This window comes from Echinops telfairi, unplaced genomic scaffold (assembly GCF_000313985.2).
Source record: "Echinops telfairi isolate 266 unplaced genomic scaffold, ASM31398v2 ScPeMD7_60;HRSCAF=208, whole genome shotgun sequence".
Taxonomy (NCBI): Eukaryota; Metazoa; Chordata; class Mammalia; order Afrosoricida; family Tenrecidae; genus Echinops; species Echinops telfairi.
In genome coordinates this window covers 32,963,680-32,986,699 of record NW_022103958.1, presented here as the reverse complement: position 1 = coordinate 32,986,699, position 23,020 = coordinate 32,963,680, and the positions used below count along the sequence as shown (strand labels likewise).

General features: G+C 49.5%; 1 protein-coding gene across 1 annotated transcript; it reads right to left on the bottom strand.

Moving 5' to 3' along the window:
- Positions 1 to 498: 498 nt before the first annotated feature.
- On the bottom strand, positions 499 to 21,953 carry E2F8 (E2F transcription factor 8). Its single transcript, XM_004711633.2, has 12 exons — positions 21,875 to 21,953; positions 20,033 to 20,311; positions 19,555 to 19,711; positions 16,661 to 16,975; positions 16,300 to 16,461; positions 14,550 to 14,687; positions 8,838 to 9,041; positions 7,585 to 7,672; positions 6,799 to 7,339; positions 2,667 to 2,799; positions 2,166 to 2,548; positions 499 to 1,268 (listed from the first exon to the last, which is right to left on the bottom strand). The coding sequence occupies exons 1-12, from the start codon at positions 21,887 to 21,889 to the stop codon at positions 1,086 to 1,088; spliced, it is 2,598 nt and encodes an 865-aa protein (XP_004711690.1). The 5' UTR covers positions 21,890 to 21,953; the 3' UTR covers positions 499 to 1,085.
- Between the last annotated feature and the right edge of the window lie 1,067 nt (positions 21,954 to 23,020).

Below are 23,020 nucleotides of genomic sequence, written 5' to 3'. Positions count from 1 at the left end.
CATCCAACCAAAGCTGGATCACAGTGAAGGCAAAGATACTCTGAGGCAGATACCTCTCTGGGTCAAAGTGAAAACGGCCAATCCTTTGTTGTCCTCGTGCAAACAAAGAGACCTGAAAGGGATTGTCCACCAATGCTGATGACCCAGAAACAATGTGCGCGGCTCCCCTTCTAAGTCTGCTAGGCACGCATCCAGAGGCAGACAGGCGGACGGACAGGCAGGTCTGATGAAGAGTTGTCTTTGCAAATGCTTGGCGGTGTGAGCTAGAGCATGTGGCTTTAACCTTTGTGAGCCAACGACCTCAGTATGAATTTTAGCTCCTGGCGACCCCAAGTGGTACAGCGTGCTGCTTTATCGGGTTTGCTGGGCTGACGTTGTGGTGGAAGTAACTCACCAGGCCTGTCTTCCATGGCACCTGCTGGGTGAGCTCACCCCGCCAGCCTTTAGGTGAGAGGAACAGTGCGGACATGCTGCCGCTGGCCAAATGAAAACCATCGCTGCGTCTTATAAAAGGTTTAATTTGAACAATTTATGATTAAAAATACATTTTATAAATAATCTTTTCCATAGACTTGATTGAGGGCCGTTGCCAACTTTACAAAGAGACAAGACTGCAGCAACAATGGATTAGAGAAATTACAAATATAGATAGCTACAGCCTTCCTTTAAAAAAAAATACAACATTATACAAAACACAGCATTTTCTTTGTGCAAAGTTGTCAGAGAATGCTGTGCTGCTGACACAAGTCATGAGTCTTTTCCTCAAGGGGAAGTAAACTTTAATACGCTGGCTTTGTGTTGCATCATCGCGTAGGCACAGTTGAAATCATGAATTTTTTTTTTCCCTCCTAAAAGCTGTTAGGTCTTAGGTCAACCTTTCCCTTTTATTTTGCACGACCGCAGGCTGAACCAAGCTTTATGCAAACAGATACGTGTGTGTCTAGCATGGAAGCAAGTATCTGCTAGGGCATCAAGCCAACCTACCAACATGTTTACATTCCTCTCAGACAACGTGTTCTTCTAGGCAGCCTGGGTGCATCTCCTCTATTAAACAACGCTTTACAGATTAAGGCAACATCTGTCCATTAGCGGACGTCCTCCGTGGAGACTTCTAGTTTTCGCTGTGGGACAAAGAGAGTTGCTAGGGAGGTCTGCGTGGCGCCATCTAAATCCAGGCAGGATGAGCCCAGGGGCTTTGTTGGTCCACCTGGGGTACGGAAAAAACTTTCGGCCACTACCTGTGACCCTTTCGGTGTTACTGGAATAGGCTGGTTCATGGGAAGCAAGGAGGGGAAAAGAAGTTAGACCCAGACCCACACAGATATGCATGTCCCAGCAATCTAAGAAGGCCTGGCTATATAGACGTATAACATGCTGGGGACTTTAAGATACCTTGAAACACTTAAAGACTTAGACATCTTGATGCATTTCACTTTTCAATTGTTTTTAAGGTTAAATTAAAAATCTTATGATAACCCAATAATGGTAACTGTAGGCACTCATCCTGGGTTTTGGAAGGCAGGCAACAGGCAGGCCTGGCAGGCCCTCACTGTCCCACGTTTCTCTTCACCCAGGAAGGGAAGTGCAAGCAAGTCCTATACGATCCTGATCTCGAGCCCTTAATAGCCAAGTGGTAAATAGCCAATAACCAAACAAGAACACCAAGCTCACTGCCACTGAGGGTTTCCGAGACTGTAATTCCTTACGGTGGTAGAAAGCCTCATCTTTCTCCTACTGAGCACCGGGTGGTTTCCAACTACTGACCTGGTGGTTTAGCAACCCAATTCAAGAGCACACAATGACACCAGGGCACAATGGATAAAAGGACATGGCACTATTAATAATTATCATGTAATTTATATACATGAGAGACCATCTATTCCCTCAATTGTAAATACATTTAACAGGGGCAGTAATCACTAACCCACTGCCATGGGGTCGGTGCTGACTCACATTGACCCCATAGCACAGAGTAGAACTGCCTCTCTGAGTTCCTAAGACGGTTTACGAGAGTAGAAAGCCCTGTCTGTCTTCTAAGGTGGTTTTGAACTTGTGGACCTTCCAGATCACAGCTCAACTTACAACTACTATGCCACCAAAGCTCCTAAGCGCCAGGAGGACTAACGAAGGATATTAGTAACTAAGTGAAATGGGAACACCCTTACCTGCTGTGTCCCTGTAACAGCAACTGATTGTCCATTGGGTTGGCTCTGGCCTGGGACGGGCGAGTCATACCTGGCAGCCCTGCCTGTGTTTTCAGGTAAGACATTAATGGCTTCTCCTCGTGGAGACACAGGGACGGTCCCGGGTGCAGGGCTGGAGGCCCCCTGCACACTCGGGGAGAGCAGTCCCAAATGTTGCAGGGTGAAGTTGACAATGGCTGAGCTCGGGTGCTGGGCGGGGACGGGGTGGCTCGAGGAGCGAGCCGGGCTGTTGCCGACAGGTACAGCTGCCACAGAAGCTGCTGAGACCATGAGCTTCACGGGGGTGACATGGAAAGAGGGAAAATTGACAGCAGTGAGTTCAGAAGATGTCACTGGAATAACACCTGGAAGGAAAAAGGCGGAGAACGTCTTAAAAGCACGGGCATTGTTTGAGACATTCGCAAGGTTCTAGTGAGCTTGTGACTGACCCGCTTTGACGGGAGGGATTTCCAATCAACTCACCTGCCATCGGGGAGCTGTAGACCCCGTGGTTTGGGGAAAGGGTACCTGAGTTTTCTTTACTCAACAAAATGGACTCCGCCCCCAGGGATGAGCACTGGGTAAGAGGGATCAGGTATCCTGATGGGAACAAGGTCTAGAAAACAAGGAGGGTTCATTTTAGACACGAATATAGGAAGAATGGTGGCCGTGAGTCTCTTCAGGATGAATATCCCTTGGTTGTTTGTCTCAGCAGCTCAAAAGCTTGAAAGCTTTGGGCTCCGAGCAGGTTGGCCACCAGTGACTGGAAGTCGGTAAACTCCCCCACCATTTGTCCCCAAGAGCAGACCATTAGTTCCGTAAATGGAAACACCCTAAAGCTAGGATGGAACCTGATTCTGGGAGGAATTGACCCGGCATGACCTCGCACAGACATCCTGACCCTGCCACCAGGCTCCTTGGACTGAATGGCGCAGTGCTCATTGGCAGAACCAAGTTTACTGCACATGAACACCACGCATATTTGATCATTCTTGAAAGATGGTGTGTGTGTGCGCACGCTATTTCTTAACAGGAGCCCGAAAGACACAGTGGCTAGGCACTTACTGGGCTGCTAACAGAAACTCAGTTCTTTGAACAGAGATTGTTGGTTAGAATCCAATGGATGACAGTGACAGCCGATAATCCATTTGTGGATTAAGCTTCCAGTGAGTCCCCTCTGACCATGGACCAGGGGCTGTGAATAGCGCTGCCCTAGAATCCACCAATCATGCCGCAGGAGGAAGATGAGGTTGTCCGGTTCTGTAGATTACAGTCTCAGAAACAAGAGTTCTACGGTCACAGATGGCTGTGAGGAGTTGGAATGGACTTGACGGTGATTCAGGGAAGCTTTTAATTTATAGTCGAAGTCAGCAATCAACGGTCAATTGGCCAAATCCATCTCTCAGCCCCCACTCCCTTGACACCTGTTACAAATAGTTTGATGGGCAACCAGCCACATCTATTCACGTATGCATTGTCTAAAAAAGGCCTTTGCTTGAGGGTCACAAGAGTTGAGTAACTGCAATGGAGACCACGTGGCCTGAAAGACTTACTCTCTGCCCCTTTACGGCAAGTTTGCCAACTGCTGAGCTAAAGGAACCACACGAGTGAGTTTATGTAGTTTTCCTAGTATTTCAAATTCTGATATTAAGCCCAACATCTTATCATATGCAAACTAAAGGGCACCAGAGGTCCAATAAAAGCAACAAAGAACCACAGAACGAAGAAGAGAACTGATTCATTCATGTTCAAAGTCCCAATTATCTGGGAGCCAAAGGTTTAGGCCAGGGGTCTTCAAACTATGGCCCGCGGGCCACATGCGGCCCGTCGAGGACATTTATCCGGCCCGCCAGGTGTTTTTGCCGCTGCTGCCTGTCCTGCTTAGCAGCCGACTCGTCCAGTGTGCATAGGAATTTGTTCATAGTTTTTTTTTAAACCATAGTCCGGCCCTGCAACGGGCTGAGGGACAGTGAACTGGCCCCCTGTTTAAAAAGTTTGAGGACCCCTGGTTTAGGCAATCAAGTCACATTTTAAACAGCCAAGATGCAAGTGTTGTGCAGCAGCACCCCCTCACACACACACTCTCTGTCTCCTTGAGGAAGTCATTTTGCCAAACAAAGGTCTGCAGAGGCGGCTGAATGTGCAGGGGGCTGGGCAGGAGCTCTTGTAAACAAGGCCTCCCTTCATCACTCTCTTGTCTCATTGCAAAAGCAACTGCCCTCACATTCGCTTTTAATTGGCCCTGTCTTTTCCTCTGGGGACAGTGAATCCAGGGCCCATAGTGCTAACCGTGCACAGTGAGCTTTTAACTCAGTTTCCTAGACGCTCGCCACCAGGCACTGTGTTTACTGCTCGAGCCTCCTAGAGAGCTGCCGGAATAGAGACTTTTTAAAGGAGTGGGGTATAGTGTTAGGAACAGCGGCTCTTGGCTGCTTCTAATCGCGCTCACACCTCTCTCGCAGGGCAAGGTGTTCAGGTGGCTGGTTCAAACTCTTTCAGGTCTTCAGGAAAACCCTTCAGTGCTCGGGTAATTATCTCCCAACTTTGTGCAATCTACGCTCACGACGAAATCTCTTCACCTACAACCCCCGCTCTCTTCATTGAAACGAGAGCTACTCAATGAGCAGGAGGGATGCATGGAAGAGGCACGTTCCCTCTGGAAGGCCCTGGTGCCCATCATCCCATCCAGCCCGAGGAGCCCTCTCACCCCGCTGTCCTCGAGTTGGCTTCCTGCGCACTGTGTTGTCCCTGCTGTGCGGGGCTATCCAGCTGACGTGGGCTCGTGGTGACCTGTGGGTGTGGACTAGAACCCCTCCGTCGGCGAGAGAGATCACCAGGCCTGTCTTCTGAGGTGCCTCGGAGTGGGATTCAACACAGACCTTTCAGCTGGTAGCTGAGTGCTTAGCTGCTCTGCTCTTTCACTACACGGCGTGTCTGTGCTCGGAGGTCTACCGGCTTCTCTCTCCTCTCAGAAGAGGAGAGCCTCATGAATTGTCCGTCAAATGAACGGACGAGTACACGCACGAGTCTTTCTCAGTTCCCTTTTCCTCTCTTCAGCCAGGCCCAAACCAAGGGGTCCAAATGAAGCCAGAAAGATGGATAAAGTGAAGCCAGGGTTTCCTGGGGGTGGCGGTGGGTCTTTTCACTTGAATCACTAAGGGAGCAATGGGAGACCATTATGAAATTCTGCCCATTGGGCCTGAGATGATGGATGGATCGCTTAGAAAACAGCACCAAGTCAAAGCTTGTGATTTCTCCCTTTGCATGGATGTTAAATGCAGGCTATAGGATGGGAAGACAATAGATGCTTTCAATGGTTACCATGAGGCGGTCCTCCGGGGAGATCTGACAAACTCTACAGCGCTGAGTAGCAACAGTTAACAGATAACACCCTACAGCCGACACAGTGCCTTGAAAGGACCACACAAGCCCTCTATGGACATCATCCTGCAAAACATTCACGATTCTCCCCACATGGCTGGATGGCCATGAGGCAGCTATTCAAAAGGCTCGACTGGACTCCGAGCCCAGGGCCTCACCTGCAGTCAGTGAGCAGGAACGAGAGGCAGCACAAAGGTGGGAAATGCTTCACAGAGGTGGGAAAGCAGGGCAGAGAAGCAGAAGAAGAACCAATAGCAGGGGCAGGATGAGAGACGAACGTCTGCTCACAAATTCAATCACACATCTCTCATGGACCACTATCCGACGGCAGGAGATAGGGTGAGGGTGGGGGGCCTTCAATAAAGTTCCTTGACACATTCCACTAACTTCCCGAGGTTTCGTGCCCACAACATCTGGTCTGTGGGTACCAGTGGCCGTTGGGTCAATGGGGACTCCTGGTCACCCCATCTGTGCTCTGTAGGTTTGCCAGGGCTGGTTGTTCTTCTGGGGCACACACCTCTCTCCGGGTGATCCCACTGCCAACCTTTCTGTGAGCAGCCCAGTGAGTGCACTTGCTGTTGGAATTACCCAGTGGGCATCTGCTAACACTAATCCCTTCCCCCACTGCTCTGCACCAGGAGGGGGCTAGTAGGGCATGAGAAAAGTAAAGTCTCCAGACAAAGAAAAAGCTCAAGAGCCCAAGGCACCAAATAGACCTACAATGTCCCCCAAGATCAGTTTGGATTTCCTATTTACACAAAATAGGAATTCGCTGAGTTGTATGTATGAAGTGGGGAAAGGGGGGTGGGTGGGGGTGGTGATTTATGTCCCAGGCAACAGATGCCCGTTCCATGACATGAACCAAACATCAGGGGATGACTCAGAGAGCAGGGGTTACAGGAGCCCTGAGTGTCCCGTCCATGCAGGCTTACGTCTGCCTGCAAATTATTTATGACTCTCACGACAGGTGTTTGCATTCCAGAGCGTGAAGGAGAGATGGATTTAAGGGCAGTCGTTGGTGGAGCTTTAAAAAGAGAGAACTAATCCCTTCCTCCAAAGGTTAAAAACAGCCTTGCCGTCACCCCGCCTCACTGAGATGGTGGGATGCTAAGGAACAGCTCCAGGTCTGCGAGAGAGGCTGCACTTGGCGGGAGTGGATTTCGCCGGCCACCCCCTGCTCCTCTCATTAACCAAGGGACAGCTATGGCTTTGCAGGGCTCGAGGCTCTACTTACCGTGGAGACATTTTCAAGTCCGTTCAGGTCCTCCTTAAACTTCTTCTTGGAACCCCGGTCCTCAAGCACAAGGGCTCTCTTTGAGCCTGTGTCCCCGGCAGGCTCCTTGTCACTGCTCTTTGAAGCGGCTCTCTCTGCCGCTGGCAGCAAGCCCCCAGGTTGGGTTAAGGCACTTGGATCTTCGGCATCCTGGGTCCCTTTCTCTGGGCCTGAGCCTGCACCAGTGGGATCTTTTGAGGCGGTAGCTTGTGAAGAGGGGGTGGGGCAAACCGTTGGGCTCCGGCCTTGGGGCAGCGCCGTCATGGTTTGAGCTTGGGTGGGCTGCAGGTAGATGGCGTAGGAGGGGCCCGGAGGGACCTGCGGTAGGATCACAGGCATTGCGGGTGACAGTGTGCTGGGGATCAGGGGCACCACCCCCAGGGGCTGGAGGAGAGATGGTGCCGTTCGCTCCAGCTCAGCAGTTGCTGGACTGTCCAGAGGGGCCACTGGTTTGCGGTGCTCTGACCTCGCCACATGCACTTTCGCTCTCTTTTGGGGTTCACTGGAAGACAAGATTTTTTAAGAATGACACGACGGAAACACCCTTCCCCCAAACCCCTCCCCACTAAAAAGCTCTCCCCCTTCATGAAACAGGTAGGTCGTTTCTGTAATGATGGAGTAGGAGCTATAGGAAAGGTTAATGGGCCAGCTTCCCAGGCTGGTGGCTAGTCTTACATGAAAGAAGTGATCCTAATAATGCCATGTCAAAAGTAGCTCACCCGTAACTAAAGAGCCTTACCAACCTACCTGGGTTGCTCTTCTAACTGCATTTTGCAAATCGCTGCCAGCTGAGCCATTTTATTTGGGAAGGATGCTGCATTCTGGGAACTCTCGGCTGGCAAAAGCAACAGAGGGAGGAGAAGCCACAGAAGAAAAGTGCACACAGATGAACTCTCACTGAAGCCACAGGAACAGAACAGTCCCCCCCTCGCCCAAACACTCAGCCATTAAATGTTGTCAGCGGCTGGCAACCAGATCCCAACTCACGCTGACCCTCCGTGTATCAGAGCACACCTGTGCTCCACAGTTGTCAAAGGCTGACGCTTCAGAGAGTGGCTCTCCACCTTTCTGATGCCGCAACCCTTTCATACAGTTCCTCATGTGTGGTGACCCCAACCATAACATTATTTTCTTTTTTCTTAATCGTTTTATTAGGGGCTCATACAACTCTTATCACCACGTTTGTACATTCATTGCCCTCGTCATTCTCAAAATATTTCCTCTCCACTTAAGCCTCTGGCATTAGATCCTCATTTTCCCCCTCCCTCCCCGCTTCCCCCTCCCTCATGAGCCCTTGATAATTTATAAATTATTATGTTGTCATATCTTGCCCTGTCCAACGTCTCCCTTCACCCACTTTTCTGTTGTCCGTCCACATTATTTTCTTTGCTACTTCATCACTGTAATTTTGCTGTTATAAATCGGGCGACCCCTGTGAAATGGATTCGACCCCAAAGGGGTCAAGACCCACAGGTTGAGAATCGCTGCTCTAGTGCCAGACCTCGGTGGTTACGTGCACGGTGTGTCTCGGAGTGGAATCTAACCTCCCATCTTTGGGCTCGCAGCCAACTGTGTTTACCGTTTATACACCCAGACGCTCCAAAATTAGAATAAACCCCACCAACTGCTTTTTATCCTTCAAATCATACACACGTCAGACTTTGGGAAGGTGAAGGAATAACTATGGATATTCAAATGATTTTCTAATAAGTACCACCAGGATCAAACTCAAAACCCCAACTCACTGCCACTGAGTCCATTCTGACTCCCAGTAAGTCCATTCTGACGCCCTGTAAGACAGGGCGGGGCTGCCCGTGTGTGTTTCTGAGGCTGCCCCTTCACCACAGGAGACAGCCCATCTCTCTCCCTCGGCAATGCTGGTGGTTTCAGACTGCTCGCCACGTGGGGAGACACCCAGGACCCCCCAAGGCCCCAGAGGCTAAAACATCAGATCCAGAGCAGTTCTGCCCAGCGGGGGGCTGGCATTAGTGAGCACATACCTTTGTTGGTCTTGATGGGGCTACTGGGAGCAGAGTTGATCTTTCTCCGGTCACTTTCGATCGTCTTAACTAGCTTGATAAGAGATGGGTGCCGAGTGAAGTTCGGTTTCCCGCGTGTAGAGAAGAGGTTTTTGGCACAGTTCTCTTTTGAGGGGCGCCTCACCTCCAAATCTGAGGGGGCAAAGGGAGCGACGGGGCTGGAATCTGAAACAGAGAAGGGCAGCGCACTGGGTCACAGTGGGGCGGCAGATGTACTGGGCCCACTGCAATGGGGGGAACCCCAAAAGGATTGCCCTGAGATAATCTTTAAGCCTGGAACTGACACTATCCCTCAGAGGCATCTTTAAACAACTCGGCTCAACTGTAAAGAACACTCTGTGTGACGCAGTTGATTTTGGACAAAGAACCCAAACACATTAGATGGGGAGGAGACGGTTTCTTTAACCGACGGTGCTGGCAAAACGGGATATCCATTTGAAGAAGGAAACCGGATGTATACCTCGCTCCACACACAAAAACAAACTCCAAATGGATCAAAGACTTCAACGTAAAATCCAGAACTATAAAGATCATCAATGTGCAAAACATGGAGCAACGTAGGGGGCTCTAACACGTGGCATAAACACACCGTGAAATACAATGAAACACACACAGTAGAAGACGACGTAGATGACCGGATGTCCTAACAACCAGGCACTTGGTACATCAGGAGATTTCACCCTTGAGTAAAGAGAATGCACAAAAGGCGGGTGGGAAGGGCTTGCAATGACCTGGTGGGCAAGGGACTGGTCTCTAAAATCTGGGTGTTGAAAATGTCAACATCTCACAAGAAAATGATACATATTTCAATTAAAAAAAAATGGGCAGAGGACCTGAACAGACAGTTCACTAAAGAAGATATTCAGGCAAACAAGGAATATAGGGAAAATGTTCTCTGGTCATTACCATTCAGGAAATGCAGATCAAAACAGCAGTGAAATACCAGGTCACCCCAGCACCCATACAGGAAAGAACAGACACTGTGCAGGGTACGGGGACTGGAACCCTCTTGCTACACTGCTGGGGGGCACTGGAAGATGGTGCAACCACTGTGGAAAGAGGTTCTGGAAACACACCTGAGCCAGAAACCCTGCTCCTCAGTATCTACCCAATAGCAGGAAGATCTTCGACACCCAATAGGATCAGGTATCAGGCATCAAAAAGCAAAAAATCATATCACTGCGAATGAGGGGAGTGCAGAGTGGAGACCCAAAGCCCATCGGTAGGCAACTGCACATCCCCTTACAGAAGGGTTGTAGGGAGGAGACAAGCCAGTCAGGATGCAGTATATCACTGATGAAGCATACAACTTTAGTTCTTTAATGCTTCCTCCTCCCCCACTATCATGACCCCAATTCTACGTTACAAATCTGGCTAGACCAGAGGATGTACACTGGTACATATAAGAGCTGGAAACTCAAGGAATCCAGGACAGATGAACCCCTTAGGACCAATAATGAGAGTAGGGATACCAGGAGGTAAGGGGAAAGTGGGGGAGAATGATCTACATATAACCTCCTCCCTGGGGGACAGACAACAGAAAAGTGGGTGAAGGGAGACATTGGATGGTGTAAGCCATGAAAAAAAATTTTTTAAATAAATTATCAAGCAGGAGGGAGGGGAAGAAAGAGGAGCTAATACCAAGGGCTCAAGTCAAAAGCAAATGTTTTGAGAATGATGATGGCAACAAATATACAAATGTGCTTGACACAATGGATAGAGGTATGGATTGTGATGAGTTTACGAGCCCCCAATAAAATGATTTAAAAGAGGAAAAAAAAGAGCTTCGACACGTGCACGCCCATATTTCCCCACGTTCTCCTCACAATAACAAGAAGATGAAGAAGCTGTTACAGAGACAGCAGAAAACTACAGTGTTGAAGAGTAACTGAGGAACCTGTGCAGCCCCCCATGACCTGCATGGACCCAGAGTTCACTGATTTATGCTCAGTGACATGAGCCAATCACACAAAAGAACAAATACCATGAGACACTATAAGAAACACTCTTGGATGGCTACATGGAGTAAGGGCCAAGAGGAGGGAGGGAAAGTCAATGGGTTAGCAAGAGGGGGGGCAAGTGCTAACTTGGGTAAAGGGGAGGGCAATAGACAATAAGGGGGAGGTTCAAGAAAAAGTGAAGCCGGAGGAAGGCCGTGGGGAGCGTGCCACAGCGAAAGGCTGCAGAGGAAGTGCTGTTGCAGACACAGTCCCGCGAGAGTGGCTCTAGGAATCCATGCAAAGATGCACATGCAGCTTACCCAGGTGTGCGAGGGACAGTGGTCATATCGTCATGAATATATACATAGGTATGTTTGACAGAGAGCATGTGTAGGTGGATTGACATTTGCTGTAAATATACCCATGAATGTCCTGGAGCATATGGAGGGAAGTTTTCCAAACTTCTTAGACAGTGCTAAATACATTGAGGGAATGAGCCAGTAGGTTTGGGGGACTCAGTGCTGTGGTCTCATGGGACACCAAGGTCAACCGGCAGAGCACAGGTCACAAAGACAATGTCCTACATCCTCCTTTGGTGAAGATTGAGGGGGGCTCTTCAAAGCTCATGGGCAGCCGCCTAGGGTGCAAATATTGGTCTCTCTCCACATAGAGGAAAGAAGACAAAAAGGGAGAGATGCACAGAAACAATGAGCCCAATGGACAAATGGTCCACACAAGCATCTTCAGTTTCCACCGCCCCGGGACCAGAACTCACTGGCGTCCAGCTACCTGCACCAACTGCTCTGAAAAGGGTCCCAGTCGAAGGTCCCGGATAGAGCGGGAGGAAAATGTGGAACAGACTCAAAATTGTAAAAGAGACCATGTGTATTGGTCAGACACAGGGTGGTCGGGCCCATGAGACTATCACCCTTCACCATCCTTCAGGTCTGGGTACCCAATGCACCCTGGTGGTGGAAGAATCATTTCATACCAAAGGGCAACATCTACCCAGGGTCGGAGGGTGGGGGGAGGGGGAGGAATTGAAACAGGAAACACTGGCAGTGGGACAAGCAATGGCGGGGCCTTAGGACAGTGGTGGTAAGTGGGACATGGCGGGGATTGGAATGGATGAGTTGAAACCAAATGAGTATAACTCGTAGAAGGTAAAACTGAGGACCGCTCCGTAAATCTCCATCTAAAAAAAAATTTTTTTTTAATAAATAAAAACAATGATCTGAGATGAACTGTCAGCTGGGATGAAGAGTGGCTGTGTCATGCGGCGGCAGGCCTTAGAAGTTTTCATCAGTTGGCTCTCGGTAGGCTCCAACACAGTCTTAGGTCTGTGCACAGCAGAGGTGAAGGACTTGAAACCAGAAGAGGCAGAGCCTAAATGGATGGCGAGGAAACACTGTCGGCAGAGATGGGGACAATGGGGACCCAAGGAGCACAATGAAACCAGTGTCACTGGACGAGCCAGAGAAAGCTGACCGGGTGCTTGGATTCTACAGGCAATGGGTTCCAGGACCCGGTTGGATCTGAAGACCTTTAAATCTTGTTCATCGCACTTGCATGCAATTTCTACACAGCTCCTAAATCCAGACACCTTTCACACCCCCATTCGCACCAGAGGCATGTGCTCGCTTTAGACCGCTTCTCAATGACTGGTGGTACCCAATACCCGGGAGCTCTGCTCCCGTCAGCCTTGGAGAGATTGCTTGGACCACTGAATTGCTCTTTGGGAGGCCTTCTCCTGCCCCTGTAGAAACAAGGGTGCACACAGCACAGGTAACAAGAAGCCAGAGGCACAATGCTCCACCGTTGAGTGGGAGAGAGAGACAGAGGGTCTGGAAATGGACGGGCGGCTAATGCAGGGGATGCCGCGCACACAGCATCTCATTTCAGCAGATTCAGCGTTCCCTGTGCTGCAAATTCAAGCTTTACTTTCTGCATTTTTTAATTCCCAGAATATTGTCAATACGAGGTTTGTGGAATCTGCAGATGGCAGAAAGTATGGAATGGAACGGCTAATTGTATTTTCACCAAAAACAACAAACACAGGTGATTTGTCTTCCTTCCGGAATATTAATCTCAGGATGGCTTTAAAAATAGAGGGATAGTCAGAGTGCTGACTGTGTGCTGCTTTACAGTGTTGCTTTGTTTCAAATGAATTCTGAGACGATAGCTCACACTAAAACAGCTCTTGAAATGACACTAGCTTATAATCGGTGGTGTGCTATAGTTGTAATGGTCATTTTTCTCTCAAGTCGTAAGTAAATAAAATGCATGTGAGTCTACGTGCTGGTGAAATGTGGTGACCCTCATGACACAGCCTGTTGTTAGGTGCCATCCAGTCAGCTGCCCAATGGAAAGAAACACCGCGGGGCCCTGTGCCATCCTCACCATCTACTACTACTATTAGTACTACGACTGCAGCCCCTGGGTCCGTCCACCTCGTTGCGGATCTTCCTCTTTTTCGCCGTTTCTCCACTTTATCAAACACGATGTCCTTCTCCAGGTCAACACGTTCAAAGTAGGCAAGGTGGAGTCTTGCCATCCTTGCCTCTAAGGAGCACTCTTGGCCTCACATCTTCCAACACAGATCAGTTTGTCCGTTCAGCAGTCCACGGTACTTTCCACATCCTTCTCCAGCATTGCAATTCCAATGTATTAATTCTTTGGTCTTCTTTACTCAATATCCAACTTTCACATGCATATGAAGCAAAGGAGAAATGTGGCTTGGGTCAGGAGCACCGTAGTCCTCAAAGGAGCATTCTTGTGCATGAGAAGTCAAGGTGGTGGGTATGTCTCAAGAAGAGCAACCTTACTTCCAAGAGGAGGGTACTGGTCTCAGAAACATGAACCCGTGGGATGCAACATCTCCCTGGGAGTAGAACATGCTGCTGGGATATGAATGAGCCTGCTGACTCTGACCCCAGGACCTGTCCTCCGAATCCTACCTCCAGTCATCTCCCGCCAAGTGGAAACTCCCAGACACAGAAACCCCACCACACAGCCACCATTCTTCCTGCTTTATGGGGTGAAGAACTAGGTTCTGGAGAAGGCAAGTAACTTGCCCAAGGCTGCAGAACTCAAGTCTGCCTCTGCAGCCCAGAATCTTGCCATTGTCCAGTGCTTCTGAGTGGGGATCTCCACGGGGGTCAGGAGGGGTGGGCCCGACAAAAGGTCATGCTCAAGATGGGCATGAAGCAGTGGCACGGAGTCAGTTCTGACCCGGGCTGCCCTGTGTTTCAAAGGGGAGCTGCACTCCGTGAGCTCTCCAATGGCTGTGCTTGTCAGGCTTTTCGCCCGAGGGGCTTCCGACCTTCTTAGCCCGGCAGTGACTCCCTGGTGCCACCAAAAGCGTGAAGGTGGGGACTACCTACCCCCATCCCGAGTGAACTCATTCATACCTGTGAAGGCAGCTGAGGGTCTCAGGGGGCACAGGCAGCACGTGCTCACGGAGCAGCCGTGGGCTCTTGTGTTTGGTGGAGCTTTCAGTGTTTTCAAACCCTCTCCCAGACGGAGTTTACTTCCAGGACATGCGTTGAGTGGTGGTATGTATGGGACTGGGGTCACCGACGGAGCCGGTCACCTCCCTCTGTAGGTGAGCATGCACCACTGTCTTTTTAGCTATTAATTCATGTTCCTTCCCTACAAGGTGTGAGCTGGAGGGGAAGAGGGAATAGCTCCAACTGATTTCCAAAGGGGATTGAAGGAACGACAAAATACATACCACTGGGATGTGGGCTGATTTCTGGGCCTGTCCATTTGAAAGCTGGCTTCCGGCCCCTCTCCTCTGTTACATGGACTTTCTTGATAAGATCCAGGCTACTTAGAACGTTCGCTATGTCATACAACCTCCTAATTTTTGCTGGGAAAAGAAAGCAAAGATGACAATTAATGCAACATGAAAGGACTTTGCTTCGTAAACAGTTCATGGGTCGTTCAAGAGCTACTACCCAAACCGTCCATGGCAGGTAGGGAAAAATGTGGCTCCTTGTTGAGTTATCGGAGTGATACTGTTTTAATTAAAGCAAAAAGATAGCTTTAAAGATTTAAGAGACTGTTATTGTGGACACCAAATCGTGGAATGACAAAAACACATGGAGAAAGACGAGAAGGGACTTGATGAGATCACATCATTGGAAACAATGTGTACATATAGGTGTGTATGTGTGTGTGTGTGTGTGTGTGCACGCGCGTATTCAGAAGAATTTTATGTGCAAAGCAAGCCTCGGCGATAAGTGTGCTTTGCTGTTTGTGATCGTTTATGGCTAGGATTGATTCAATACACATGGGAAGCTCTGGGCCTTGCCTGCTCCTATCATGTAGTATGTGATGTGTGGATCTGTAAATCCTAGACATTCTGTACATCTGGTGACAGTTTCATTTTTGAAAGTCTGCTTGGCGTCCATCCTCCAGCTTCCACGTCGTGCCCCTTGCTCGCCATGCCAGAGAGTGTGGGATTTCCTGCAGTTCCTGGAATGCATTTCTAAGCCTGTCCCTGACCGGTGAAGCAGAGGGCTGAAGACGGTCCGGTGAACTCGCCTTTCTGAAATGACAGGCCTCCAGCATCACTACCTTCACTCTCGACTTGGTCTTGTCCTCACAGCTGTGCTACCCACCTGGGGACTTGAGGAAGTACCACAAGACGAGTGCAGCTTTCTGTGGACGGGAAAGGAGACCGAGCCTGTGGGTAGCCAGTCCAAGACATGGCCACCAGGCTCTAAGACTGCATGGGGTGGCTCCTCTCCCGAACTATGAAGCTGGGTCCCTCCAGGGGTTCTTGAAGTCCAAGTGGCCTATGCCCAAACTGGCACTTCCTGGCAGTTTGGGGGTACGGGGGAAGGTTAAAAGCAGGCAACCCTCTATCTGTTGAGCCCCCTCTTTCTGTACCCTCTCTCTACCCCCACCCCCTCCTGGAGACCCCTCCAAAATGTGGGCTGGGGTGAGGGCGCAAGCTCTGCCTTAAAGACCCCGTCCACCGTCCAAGCAGCTATTTAGCAAGTGAGCTGGAGAAAATCATTCTTTCAAACGGCACACTGACTAGGACATGAGGTCTTTTCTGGGGACAGTTGCAGAAAAGTTATCTGTACTTTTGTACACGAATGAGAGCTTGTAGAAAAAGAATGAAGGCCCTTTCTGGTCCTACACAACTTCCTAGTCATGTCAATGGAAGACGCAGCAGATGCCACACCTGTCCAATGCAGACATTTCATAGTGCCAAATGAAGTGATGCTTAAGGAACTGTTTACCAGCGCGTGTTACCTGACAGATAAAAGTCATCACATGTCTATCTTTGAATCTTACAAGTTAGCTAAGACAGTCATCACAGCTTTGAGGGGAAGATGCTAAAAGACTAACTAGAGATGTCCTGGTTCTGTACCAAATCTATCTGGAGATCAGTGTATAACTGAGAATCAACTGGGCACGAGTTAAGTCCAGGATGCGATACCTCGTCCGTGGCAATTCACAGCACTTACTTTTAAATTTGCTTTTATCCAGATCTTCCACGTGGTCTTCCCCAATTAAGATCTTGGCAGCAATTTCCAGGCTTACGATCTGAGGCGTCGACACCAAAAACAGCATCACAAATTTCTGGCTCATCACCCGTAGGGACTTCTCTTTGCGGCTGTTTACAGAAGCTTGGGAGAAGGAGGATTAGGGAATTAAGGTTCATGAAGGGGCTCGCGTCACTCTAACGTGACACGGCTCCACATGCCACAAGCCGGTCATTCCGTTCACAACGACAGCGTTTTAGCATTCAAGGGCAGCAGCATCTTGAGAGCCCAGCTCTCTAACGAACCGAACCGACCCGACGTACACACCGGTGGAGCTGCTCACCTGCCCGAAATTCCACTCCGGGGATTTCGACAAAGCACACGTCTGCGTGTCCGTTTGGGCCGGTGTTTGACTTGATGAAGTGATCCTCCAGACGGTAGCTCTTAATGAAATCAAACTCCTGTTCGTAGTCTTTCTTTTTGATCAGCATGATCTGCTCGGCGTACTTGTTCTCCTCCCCGACGCTCTTCAAAGTCCCAAGCGTTCTGTTGAGGTTGTGCCGCCCGTGCCAGGTGTACCTGTTCTTGGCCAGGCGGCTCACCATGTGTAAACTCTCCAGGACATTCACAATGTCGTAAATCCGCCGGCGCTCCACATCTGCAAGCAAAGCACAGGCACGTGTGACTGGGGTCAGACCAACGTCTAGTGTGCCTAGAAGCGAGGGACTTTTTCTTTCTCCCGTAGTTCATTAGCGAGTAGATTCCCGATAATATACCTTGTTAACCACACTCATCCCCGGGCGTGGGGCTGGTTCCTCAACCCAAACCCACGGACGGTCAAGTTCCTCGGGCACCTTTTGTTTAGCAGTCAAGCAAGTTGACCGCTGGCACTGACTAGGGACTGGCTGCTAGCGGGTGGTAAAAGTTGGATTTTAAGACTCTAAGCCACAGGTTTTCCAACCTGTTTCTTGTTACCCCTCCCCCCACAAGCTGCCCATGATAGTCACACAATAGGCATCAGATTTCAGAAAAGTGGGAGACCATGACAGTTTTATAAAAACTCATGTAGGAGAGAAAACCTACCCTGGAATCCCCTCCCCCATGTCCTCAGAGCTAACCTCCCTGGCTGCTTTACAGTTCTTGCTCTGGGTTTACACACAGGAATATTCTTTGCTGGTGACGAGGGATGGGAGGCAGGGGAGAGAAAATCACTAATGAGAACATAGACATGTGTGGATTTGGGTGAAGGGACAAAAGGTGCGTGTGGGGGGGGGGGGGGGGCACAAAATGACCAAGGCAAATACTGCTATATACATGATGCTATAATAATAGTAATGATGCACTATATTTAAGAGTGGATGCATAGGTAGACAGGCAAGTTGAACAGGGGTGAGAAGGCAAACGGGGCTATACCCCCGAATGTGCGCGCGCACACACACAAGTGCTTCTCTGTGTCTGGAGGAAAGAAGAATGGAAGAAAATGAAAGAAAGCTAGAAACTGCGTACAGTGGACTAAGGGACCACTTGAACACCCATTGCCATGATCCTGAGACCAGAAAACCTAGATGGTGCTTGCTGACCACTACCAACCATTCTGGAAGAGATCGTGTTAGAAAGGGTTGGATAAAATGAGAAAAGTATAAATTGAGCAATGTTTAAAACCATTAAAAAAAAGACTGGGTTTACTGGGATGAAAGAAACGGATGAAACTCCCTCAGGGATGGTCCTTAGTCACTCTTGGGCTTGCAACGGAACTCACCCTGATGACTCAGCTTTCAGGGAAAAGACGGCCATGAGTACATGGTGAGCAATCAGGCCAGCGGCTCACAAGCTCTGGACCAGCCAACCACAGGAGACCAAAGAGCAGCGCCTGAGCAGGGACAGAGCTCCGAAGGCAGGAAGGGGCAAGAAAGGAGGATGAACGGAGACAGGACACGCGGGTGCGGGAGGAAGTGGGACAGTGAGATGCCAATATAGGAACTGCAATCAAAGTCCTAAAACACAGTATGAATCTACATGAACTGCTGAATGGGAAACCAGTTTGTTCTGTGAACCTTTATCCCCCCAGGCCCACCCACCCCCTCAGCCACCACAATGAAAAGTTAAAAGTCACCAAGTTCTTGCTGTTCACAGCCTTCTCCGGGAAGCCTGCCCTACCCAATGCATTTGGAATGGCAAAGCGCTGACCTCCCTACTTCTGTTCTACATTTGCTTGTATCCCTGGCACACGCCACCTTCTGTCACAGTGGTTCTCAGCCTTCCTGACTCCTGACCCTTTCGTACAGCTCATGTTGTGGTGACCCCAACCATAACATTATTCTCCTTGCTACTTCATGCCTGTCATTTTGCTACTATTATGAATCGAGAGACCCCTGTGAAAGGGTTGTTGGACCCCCAAAGGGGTCGCGACCCACAGGTTGAGAACCACTGTTACCAGATGATAATGACTTGGGACTTGACCCCTCGTCCAAGGAGTGATGGTTTAAAGGCAGCTGTAGGTCATCTTGGAAGCCAGGCCTGGCAACCAGCGTCTGAACGGTGACAGCCTGGAACGCCCTATGAAGTGCAGCTCCACTGCGCTGCCGACTCGAATGACAGCTCACAGATGGCGTTCTGTACTTCTTGTCCATTGCCCCCACTGGAACGTCAAGTTCCACGGGGGAGGAGATCGTGGTCGTTGTGTGCACGAACGCATCCTGAAAGGCAGTACTACAGGCTTTTCTTCCGAGATGCTCATCCCTCTTCCCGGCCTAGTGGAGTGCAGACCGTTTGCGAGACCCACGGGACTCCTTCGAGTGGTCAAGAGCACCAAAGTCCTGCTGCCACTTCCAGAAGTGGATTCTCAGCATACACTGTCATAAACTTCACCAGCATGCTCTTCAAGAAGGGACACGGCAGCACTTCGGCGTTGCAGCTGGTAGTGGTACAAGGCATAAAACAAGGCTGCCTTGTCAGCTTCAGAGCTCTTGAAAAGCCGTCAGCAGCAGTATCAGCCGTTACATTCTGCTGCATTGAGTTGTATTGTTTCAAGTTTCATTGATTAGAAACGACGACGTTTGTTACATTCTTAATAGGGTGTTATTACAGGCTTAGCAACATTTACATCTGGCCACATTTGTATCATTGGCCTGGCCAGATGAGCTTGGCGGCCTGGCCAGATGAGCCTGGCTCTAAAGGAGTATCCATAAAGCCACTCTAAGTCCCGCCCTGGTTTCAGCAAGTTCTCTGTGTACTTACTAAGCTCCTCTGCTACCTCGTCCAGGCAGATGTCATTATTCACCGCAGGGTTGGGGTAGTTAGGATACCGCGCTAAGAACTTATGACACAACAGTCCTAAGCTTTTCTCTTTCCGACTCGGTTGGGATTTCTCAAATTCATCTCCAGAGAAGTGTTCCTACAAAGAAAAGGCAAATAACGTTTTACTCCCAGATCAAGTTTGACCCATGTACTAGGGGCCTTTGCAATGCAGCGACTAACCCTCTACATGAACATGGCTTCAATGACTGCAAAGTTCAGAAGGAAGAGCAAAAAGATGGTGATGGGGGAAGCTAGTGGGCACTGCTTGGCAAATCTGAAAGAGAAGCCTGAAGGAAAAACCTGGCATGAGTTCAGAATCACTGCCCTGAAGGTGGGTGAGGACCGCCTACTGCAGACAGATGGCACTTCCCTGCAGCAACAGAATGCCCAGCTGCCACCCAGCCCTCTGATCACCTACATGCAAGCAGTCTTTGGCTCCAGGCCGCTCACTTCGGTCATCACACAGCCCCCGTTTCTGATCTCTGTTGCGAATCTCGGGGCTCACAGCACTGAAGAGCATTTTGAGGTTTGCTGTTGGTGTCCACGGCTCCCCGGGGGATACTTCTGTGGGCTTGGTGGGGGTGGTTAAAGGGCCCAAGTCAGGCTGGATCTCTGCCAACCCTGTGTTCAGGGTTGTAGATTCTTTCAGAGGTGTTCTCAGCAGCACCTTCTTATGTGGCTCAAAAAAGAGGTTTTCCTAGTTCCAAAAAAAAAAAGAAGGTTATATAATGAAGGCCATTCTATTTATCAGAGGGCTTTTGACTCTAGAAATGACAACAATCAATGAAACATTGTTTAAAAAATGCCTAATGAGGCTATATTGTTGAATAAATCAATAATGACATGTCAACCAACACTCAACACGTGTTATTTATTCTAATAGCTAAATTTCCCATTTTTAATTTTGCAGCAAAACACAAATCTAAAATCGTTCACCTCTTGTTTCAAGAATTAAAAGAAAAAAAGACAGAATTAGGACTTGCTACTTTAAAAAAACGTTTTACTTTAAAACATCTTGGGACTTAGAGAAGAGTTGCAAATATAGTATAGAGAGTTCTCATATACTGTTCAACAAGCTTCACCTAATAAGAGTCGTGACTTGATGAGACCCCCAACGCCCTAGGAGTTCCTTTTATGCAGGACACTGTAAGCCAGATGTGCCTCGGGGGCAGAAACCATGTCCCAGCAACCTGTATGTCTGACTGTGCTGATTGCATGCCAGAGGTGCTCTGCAAGCCACCTGTGGCACAGGAGAGTCAGGAAGCCACCGAGGCAGGGGTGAGGGCTAGCCTATGATTAGACTTGTCAGGAAAATCCAGTAGGGAGCAGCAGAGCACCTAAGAGCAGAACTTCTGACCAGAAAGTCGTCCTTGCAACACCCAGCGTTCCCTTGTCAGTTCACCAGGCCCTACATTCATCCTCCTTTGACAAAGAGAGAACCAAGGCAGAGAAAGCCACACAGGCCTTTAAATTGGTTCTTCTCTTTCTCAGAACCGGGCTCCTCAAAAAGCTCACGGGGGAAAAAAAAATCTATGATCTTTTCACTCCATTTGCCCACGAACTTTTTGCAGCACTGTGAGCCGGTTCTCTGGAAGTCAGACTGGTGCACCCATGGGAGATTCTGAGATCGAGTGCTGACCCAAGAATGAGGTTTTTTCTTTCTAAACGTCCCTTTGGTCCTTTGCTTGAAATGATCAGGAACAGTATCAGAATTGTTGTATTTGAACTCCTGAAGTTTCCGGAATATCTGCACGTGTGAGTTTGCTCGGTTTTAGCCTAATCTGTATTAGGACACCAATCACGACGGCCTCATTGGCATTTCTCTAGACCCCATTGTTAAGAAAAGCGACAATCTCCACCTCTCCCCCCAAAAAACCTTAAAAAGAATTTCAATCTCAAATTATTATGTCAAATGTCCTTTCTAATTTCCTACTGTTCAAGTACCCTCTGAAATAGCCTAATGCAGCTAACAAATTTTAGTTTCTTAAAAAGACCTCCGGAATTCGTTCGTAGGTTTTACTCCCCCGATGTCTTTCCTCTTTGCGTACAGTGAGACTTCCATCAAACCACCGAGAATTAGATTAATCTGGGCAACCCCACCATTAAACATACAATTGCCCTTCCCTGTAGACGTTTGCAAGGGTTAACTAGAAGAGAACAGGACACGAAGAAAGGGTGGGGTATTGAAAAATGATGGCATTAAATTAGGGTGCTACCCCATTAAAGACTGGCCAGGGTGAATACTGGACATAAAGAGTACCTTTTCGTCCTCCATTCTGCCAATGCCTCACACATTGAGAGTTTCTTTGAAAATGAAAAACCTGGAGTTCCTCCCCAAATCCCGATGCTTCAAGTAGTCCGATCAATTCCGTTACACATTAATAGCCTTAAAGAAAACGAAATACAAAACATTCGGGAAAACGCCAAGTATCAAGAGATCTGGGGAAAGTGCATTCAGAGACAGGCTAGTCGCGGAAACAAAGGCTAAGGGAAATTGACAAACTGGATTTACATTTTACTCCCGACTCGGGGAGAGCTCCAGAACTCCAAACAGGCCAGCAGACCCTTTTAGCAACCGCATCCCGATTTGCAGAACCGAGCCGATGCCACGAGGCGTCAAGTAACACGGGATTTCCAGCGACAACCCTCCTCCCCCTCCCACTTTTGGAGACGGTAGGCCACATCCGGACCCACCACCCAGGAACAGACTTCAGCAAGCTCCCACCTGTTCTCAGATCAGGGCTCCGGACCGGGCGTCCAGAGTCCAGGGACTAGCTAAGCAGACACACACGTTATATCTGGATACAGTCTGCATCCGGAATCCTGAACTTACACACATACAGACTCGGCAGTAAAGGCTCCAGAAATTGATATGAAACTTCCAAATTCACTAAGCTCCAAACATATTGCCAGACATTTAAAGAGCGCCTTACGATCAAGGCTTTTTTTAATACAAAAATGTCCTGAGAGATGCCAAATGCTATGCCCTCGCTATTCGGATGGCGGGGCACGATGCAGTAGATCCGCATCACCTAACACTGCCTCTGCTCAGGAGGGCACCCAGGTACAGCTCCGGGGGCCGCCGCCACCCCGCCGGGAGTCCGTGCACTTCCCGCTCCGCCCGGCCAGCTGCCCCTCCCCCCGGGCGCAGTCCGCGCGTCGCACCCGGACAGTTCCTGGACAGCATCTTCCAGGTTTCCAGGGTAACGACTCCGAGCCAATCAGGGTGCCGTTCGGGGGCTGGCGATTGGCTGGCGGCGTCAGGGGCGGGCCCGGACCTTCCGCCTCCGATTTAAAAATTTGGCGCGGAGAGCCGGACCCCAGCCGGCGCCGCCCCTTGGCAGCGCGGGGCAGGAGCGCGGGCAAAGCCGCGCCCCTCCCCCTCGCTCGCCCCCGCCCCCGCCCC